The sequence below is a fragment of the Nerophis lumbriciformis genome, linkage group LG28 (assembly GCF_033978685.3).
Source record: "Nerophis lumbriciformis linkage group LG28, RoL_Nlum_v2.1, whole genome shotgun sequence".
NCBI lineage: Eukaryota > Metazoa > Chordata > Actinopteri > Syngnathiformes > Syngnathidae > Nerophis > Nerophis lumbriciformis.
In genome coordinates, this window is record NC_084575.2 from 6,150,001 (window position 1) to 6,157,931 (window position 7,931).

The 7,931-nt window shown below is 40.6% G+C and overlaps 1 protein-coding gene across 1 annotated transcript in view; it reads left to right on the top strand.

Annotated features, from left to right (window-relative positions):
• LOC133570630 (uncharacterized) overlaps positions 1-7,515 on the top strand; it is a 7,673-nt gene extending 158 nt beyond the window's left edge. Inside the window, exons 1-3 of the mRNA XM_061923323.2 lie at positions 1-79; positions 1,211-1,441; positions 7,135-7,515. The exon at positions 1-79 is cut by the window's left edge and continues 158 nt beyond it. Of these exons, the coding sequence (XP_061779307.1) occupies positions 1-79; positions 1,211-1,441; positions 7,135-7,427 (603 nt within the window). The 3' untranslated portion in view covers positions 7,428-7,515. The remainder of the gene's footprint in view (positions 80-1,210; positions 1,442-7,134) is intronic.
• The last annotated feature ends 416 nt before the right edge of the window (positions 7,516-7,931 follow it).

Consider the following 7,931-nt stretch of genomic DNA (forward strand, 5'->3'; position numbering starts at 1 on the left):
TACGAGGAGGAACTTTGTCCAACAAAAGAGGAGAAGGAGCGACAACATGAAAAACATCAAGTTGTGTTACACACAACAGGTTTGTTTACTTCTTACTCTCACATCTTTACTAACTTTATATTTATTATTAACACTTTTCTTCAATAGATTGTCTATAGGAAGATGAATTGTCATGTGAGGATGTTCAGACACACAATATTTATGAGAGGTTGATGTTCCTCTCAGTTTGTAACAAAGTGTATCAACATGTTTACACAAAACTCACACAGTCACCGGGGGAATATTCCAGAGAGCAGGTTAAGTGCAAACTCCTGAGTATGTAAAGCTCCAGAGTTTGACCTCCAAAAATAAGAGAGGTTAGACAAAGTCAGAGTCAGTTACCATGGTAACTGATGCTGTAAACCTAGCCTGCTAGCTGGCAGGTTTGACACGTTATTTATGTGTGTAAAAGCTATACTGACCTGTTATTTCCTTCATATTGGTGCAGCCATTAACCTACTACAACACCTGCTACATCCACCTACTCAGTGGCCTCGTGGTTAGAGTGTCCGCCCTGAGATCAGTAGCTTGTGTCATACCAAAGACTATAAAAATGGGAGCCATTACCTCCCTGCTTGGCACTCAGCATCAAGGGTTGGAATTGGGGGTTAAATCACCGTAAAAATGATTCCCGGGCGCGGTCACCGCTGCTGCTCACTGCTCCCCTCACCTCCCAGGGGGTGATCAAGGTTAATGGGTCAAATGCAGAGAACAATCTGGCCACACCTAGTGTGTGTGTGACAATCATTGGTATTAACATGGCAGTGATTGTGGAAAAAACAAAGCCTGATCTAAAGATGACATCTTGATCTCATACCATCCATCCATCCATCCATCCATCCATTTTCTACCACTTTTTCCCTTTTGGGGTCGCGGGGGGCGCTGGAGCCTATCTCAGCTACAATCGGGCGGAAGGCGGTGTACACCCTGGACAAGTCGCATACCATCTCAAACCAATTGGCCGTTATTTATTAAGTGAATTGTCTTAAAGTCGCTTAATCTTGTCTGTAACCAAGCAACACTAAGTTTTGTCCAGTTATTCGATTAACCGAAAACATTTCCAGTAGAACACTTGATTAATAACATTTTCAATAGCCACAGCCCTATATTTCATGTATTATTTAATATTTAGCATGTAGGAGTTAAAATGTGTTTTGTTTGTGTCCTGTAGACATCCATCAGCTGATTAGAAACCAAGAAGAATGTCTCCCTCATCTGCAGGGGGACGGTTTCACTTTAGAGGATCCACAGCCCTCACATTTTAAAGGGGACAAAGAGGGAGAGTGTCCTGTAGGGCAGGAGGAGGATGATGTCAGCAAGTTTCCACTGACTGTTGTCTCTGTGAAGACTGAAGAGCATGAAGACAAAGCACCTGAGTCCTCACAGCTTCATCACAGTCCAAGTAAGCACAACATCCACATATCATCTAATACAATGTTTGTGACACATGTTCATCCGGGGGCCACATTTATGACTAAAGATGGAGATATACTTGCTTTTAAACACGTCAATTTAAAAATGAATGCTCATCAATCATCAACAGTGTAATTGCTGGGGTGTAACCATGTGACCTAGAGGCCGTCCTCCTTACCTCACGTGGTCAAATGAAGGCAAACATTCAATATGGCTACTGTTTATTTACCTTTAGCAGCACATATGTAAGCATATTTCAAAGGTTTAGTGGTGAAGATTAGGGATGTATACCAAGTACCATTTTTTTTAGTACTGGTTCCTAATTATGTCGTCCATGAGGACCGTGAAGATTCTGGACTAATGACACAACTATTTGTATTTTTAATTCCAGCTGACTGACGTAACTATGACACGTTGTCACATTGAGTTCAGCTGCCGCTGCTACACATTAAAATCAGCTTTGAATAATGACAAATAAGGAAGCAACCACACGCAAACGTTTGATGTGTGTGTTATTGACAAGAAGATGACATAACTGCATTCCAACTTGCACTGCACACATAGTTGACTTCTTTAAGACTTCAAATAAACAGCTGTTTTTTTTTTCTGTTTTTTTCTTTTCTTTTTTCTTTATTTAACCAGGTAAAAATCCCATTGAGATCAAAAATCTCTTTTCTAAGGGAGACCTGGCCAAGAGGGCAGCAGCAAGGTTACATTAAAAACAGTAAATAACACATAAAACATTAAATGTACAACATTAAAACTTGCTGACATAACACATGTGCATACAGACAAGGTTACATCATTTATAAACTTCATAGCAGCAGTAACAGTACTGTGATTTCTGCCAAAACCTGACTGAAATGGTGACAGAATAAAGTTGGTGTTCAAAAAGTATGTTGTCTGTTCACTGATAAGGGATTCAAGCACTTTTGCCAGAACAGAGAGTTTAGAGATCGGTCTGTAATTATTTTGATTACTAGGGTCACCTCATTTTAGTAGGGAGATTACAAGGGCAGATTTCCAATCCAAGGGGATTTCATTTGAAATTAGAGTAAGGTTAAAAATGTGAGTCAGTGGTCCAGCTATAATTTCAGCTGCCAACTTTAGGAAGAGCGGCTCCAACTTATCTGAGCCAGCTGGTTTTCTAGGTTTAAGTTGTTTTCGAGCCCTCATGACCTCTGTTGTGGTAAAGGACGTAAAGTTAAAAACTTGGGTATTTTCAACGGTTCTTTCCGGAGTTAGCGGAACTTCAGTAAAGTTGTCAGAATTATAGCGAAAACCAGAGGAAATAAAATGATTATTATAATGACTTCCCATTTATCTTCTGTCACTTACTCTGACACCATCAACAAGTATACTAGGTGGGAGATTGACTGAATTACAGCAGGCGGACAAACATTTGATGATTTTCCAAAACTTCTTTGGGTGTTTGAGGTTTTCAGTTGTGGAGAAATAAAATCCTAATTTTGACTTTCCGAAAGAGAGAGGTAAATTGTTTTCTTAATTGTCTAAAATTCAACCAATCTGCTTCTAACCCTGACTTGCGTGCCCTGGCCCAAGCAGCATTACGCTCATGCAATACATCTGACAGGTCCGATGTAAACCACTGATTGTCACGTCCTTTAACCCTACATTTTCATGTTCGTTCACTATACTCAAGAAGTTTTCGTGGAAATATTTCCAAGCCAGTTCAACATTATCAAAAAGAGCAATTCTATCCCAATTAAAAAGATGAAATGTAAAAAAGCTTGCGTCTCAAATAATTTCATATTATGTTTTTCAAGAAGACGAGGCTTGCTTTTAGGAATCCTTGTGTCTCGCACTACTGCAATCAGACAATGATCACTCACATCATTAGGGAAAACACCAGATGCAACACATTTAAAGGGCATATTTGTTAGAATTAAGTCAATGAGTGTAGCTTTTTGAGGGCATTTAGGATTAGGTCTTGTAGCTGAGTTAATTAATTGTGTTAAATTTAGAGATTCACACTGTGCTTTCAAAGAGTCAGACACAGATGTGAGCCAGTCCCAGTTCAAATCACTATTTCCTTGTATTTCAGTTGAGACAGAAGCTTCACAAGAGTAGATAGGGAATTACTAGGGCAGGAGTCGGCAACCTTTACCACTCAAAGAGCCATTTTGACTAGTTTCACAAATTAAAGAAGACAATGGGAGCCACAAAACTGTTGAAATTTAAAATGAAATAACACTACATACAAAGTTTTTTTTTTGCTTTTTGCTGTGTATAAACCAGGGGTCTCAGACACGCGGCCCGCACCTTAATATGAAAATTGAATGTTACTGCGGCCCGAGAGTTTTATATGACTGGCGCTTGACAGCGTCATACTTGCCAACCCTCCCGATTTTTCCGGGAGACTGCGAATAATTTCAGGGCAACTATTCTCTCGAGCGTGCCGTGATGACACGGCATTTAACACCCTCTACAACCTGTACAAACAGAGTGCCGGCCCAGCCACAGGATGTATGAGGCTTCTGCTAACTCACAAAGGTGACAGCAATGCATACTTGGTTAACAGCCACACAGGTCACACTGACGGTGGCCTTATAAAACAACTTTAACACTCTTACTAATAATGCGCCACACTGTGAACCCACACCAAACAAGAATGACAAACACATTTCGGGAGAACATCCGCACCTTAACACAACATAAACACAACAGAACAAATACCCAGAATCCTTTGCAGTCCTAACTCTTCCGGGCTACATTATACACCCCCCCCCCACCACCAAACCTCGCCCACCTCAACCGACGCATGGAGGGGGGTGGGGGGTGATGGTTGGGGGGGAGCAAGATTGGGGTGGGCGGGGTTTGGTGGTAGCGGGGGTGTATAATGTAGCCCGGAAGAGTTAGGGCTGCATGGGATTCTGAGTATTTGTTCTGTTGTGTTAAGGTGCGGATGTTCTCCCGAAATGTGTTTGTCATTCTTGTTTGGTTTTGGTTCACAGTGTGGCGCATATTAGTAAGAGTGTTAAAGTTGTTTTATACGGCCACCGTCAGTGTAACCTGTGTGGCTGTTGACCAAGTATGCCTTGCAGTCACTTATGTAAGCAAGCAGCAGTTGCATACAACATGTGGCTGGGCTGGCACGCTGTTAGTACAGGTTGTAGAGTGCGTTAAATGCTGTACCATCACGGCACACCCTTATTATAATTGTTAGGGTGAAAATCTGAGAATATGTGTCCCTGGAGATTCCCGGGAGAGGCACTGAAATCCGTAAGTCTGCCAGGAAAATTGTGAGGGGTGGTAAGTATGCAGCTGAGCCGCATCAGAGTGATCAAAGAGCCGCATGCGGCTCCGGAGCCGCAGGTTGCCGACCCCTGTACTAGGGGCAGATGGAGGCCTATAACACCCCACTAATGTGGTGATTTCTAGCTAATTCAATTTCAAGTGCTAACAGTTCAAGTTCTTTACTGACTGATTCAGAGAGCACTAATTTAACATCAAACCTCTGCTTAATATATATGGCCACTCCACCACCTTTTTTTTGTCGGTCAGTATGATAGACATTATAGCCATGAATGTAAATATCTTTATCAAGCACAGATTGTTTAAGCCAAGTTTCAGATAAGACTACAATATAAGCATTTGTTGAGTTTATCCAGATCTTTATCATATCCAGTTTAGGGAGTAAACTCCGAACGTTGATATGAATAATCCCAAGACCAGATCTAGTTTTAAAATCCGCAGGTGTAAAACATTGTGTAGGTGTATCAGGGCCTGGATTAGTCTCAACATTTCCTGAGAGCAATAACAATAATATAACTAAACATTTGTGCTTAAAGTTACCATCTTTTGAGATGGTCTTTAAGCTGTGAAAGTAAGTGCTCACAATAGGGGAGGATGCAGTAATGTTGACGTGATCTCTCAAAACAAGGAAACAATAAGAATGAATGGACTCTACCATAGTATGCAGCCATTTGGTTTTGTCCAAAGTCACAGAAATCTTCAACTGAGATAAGGTTGAGGTTATTTTGTAGCTGCCACTATGATGAAATGTCAAATTATCAAATATGTCAAACTGTGCATCTTGAAGTAGCATAGCTCGTGAGTGGGGGTGACCAGACCCATTTGGGACACCAGTAAAACCACACAAAAGTATAAAACACAATATAATAATTTGTGACATAGTGAGAGGAGAAGTTCCACTTGTTTCACCACTTTTGAAGATGTTAACAGACAGGGCTAAAGACTAGCAACCAAGGCCGATGGGTGGAAGCCCGTAGACGAAGCCAATGGCTGCAGGCAAACAGCAGGCCGATGGAAGGCTAGTAGACAGGCCGATGGTGGAAGGCTAGCAGGCAGGCCGATGGTGGAAGGCTAGCAGGCAGGCCGATGGTGGAAGGCTGGTAGGCAGGTTGATGGTGGAAGGCTAGCAGGCAGGTCAATGGTGGAAGGCTAGCAGGCAGGTCGATGGTGGAAGGCTAGTAGGCAGGTCGATGGTGGAAGGCTAGTGGCGCGGTTGGTAGAGTGGCCGTGCCTGAGGGTTCCTGGTTCAATCCCCACCTTCTACCAACCTAGTCACGTCTGTTGTGTCCTTGAGCAGGACACTTCACCCTTGCTCCTGATGGGTCGTGTTAAGCGCCTTGAATGGCAGATCCCGCCATTAGTGTGTGAATGAGTGAATGAGACGGGATGAGTTTGCTAAGTACAAAAATGAGTCAAAATTTTTGAATGAAAGAAACTGCTGTTCTAAATGTGTCCTCTAGATGTCGCAAGAGCAATTCTTTGTATCTTTGTGGATGATGCTACATATGTAAAACACAACTAAAACACACGATGTTAGCGCACCAGTCGGGGAAAATGAGCAAACTACATCAATAACATCCTGTAATTTGATTTTGATATTATTTATTTATCTTGATAGATTGAAAATGAACACCAATGAGTTGACTGATGAACATTATCACATAATTGATTCTGAAAGTGTAAAAAAGGACAACTAAAGATAGAATACTATTGTATGTAAAAAAAAAAAACATTATTTGTACATTTTCAGAATGTGTTTGTTCTATTTTTAAACAAAGAAAACAATCTGCAATTGTCTTTATTTTTTACGTTATCTTGCCGTGATTTTACCAGTCCGGCCAACTTGGAGTAGATCTTCCTCCACGTGGCCCCCCCATCTAAAATTAGTTTAAACACCTCTGGCTGAGATCTTCCTGCGAAAAGCAGATACGAGAAAAAAATCTAATTATGAAACGGAATATATCCCGAAAGATTTGTTGAGTAATATCAAGGATTATCCGTCAGTGGCGTTCCCAGACATGTGGAACTATCTTGAGTTCCAGACGTCATTCCACACCACAAATTGTGGTTAAGTTTAGAGATAAAGTTTAGGTGTCATAGACCGTATACAGAATAAAATATTTACACACTTTATATCAGTGAGTGTAAAGTTAAGAATGCCTCAATCAATGCTGCCTTGTACTTATAATAAAACTTGCTCCTCATCAAATTTCCAAGTCTGTTTTTGTACTCACTTTTGAATGAATTTTAGTGGCTGGGACAAAAGGAAGTATTTCCGTGTTTTTATTGGTTGTTTTGTTACACTCTTTTAACACAAAAGAACACAAATAATGTCATTGTGTTAACAGTGTCAGTCCAAAACTATTTCTATTCTCTCTTTATCTTATTGACTTATTTACCCAACAGACGTTCAACAGCTCCTTCACATTAAAGAGGAAGAGGATGATCCACAGCCCACCCACATTAAAGAGGAAGAGGAGGATCCACACATGAAAGAGGAAGAGGAGGGAGAGTGTGTTGTAGGGCAGGAGGAGGATGATGTCAGCAAGTTTCCACTGACTGTTGTCTCTGTGAAGACTGAAGAGCATGAAGACAAAGCACCTGAGTCCTCACAGCTTCATCACAGTCCAAGTAAGCACATATCATTTTATTCTCAGGGCATTCAATCCATCACAACTGGACTGTTCACGTTGTCTTAGAAGACTCATCCAAGTAGGCTTCATCACTTCATGCTCATACACTTCAAGTCTTAAATCTAATCATTGGATTTTAGAGGGGAACTGCACTTTTGGGGAATTTTTCTATTGTTCACAATCTTTATAAAAGACATGATGGTGGATATATATTTTAAAAAAAATCCCATTCTAAGTAGGGCTGGGCGATATGGCCTTTTATTAAAATCTCTATTTTTAGTCCATGTCACGATACCCCATATATATGTGGATATTTTGCCTTAGCCTTGAATGAACACGAATGCATATAATCACAGCAGTTTGATGATTCTATGTGTCTACTTTAAAACATTCTTCTTCATACTGCATTAATATATGCTACTTTTAAACTTTCATGCAGAGAGGGAAATCATAACTAAGTCAATTTAGCAAAAGTGTATTTATTAAACAGTTATTAAGCAGTGGCACAAACATTCATGTCATTTCAAAACAGAAAGTGCAAGATTGTCAGACATTTTAAAACAAGCTATT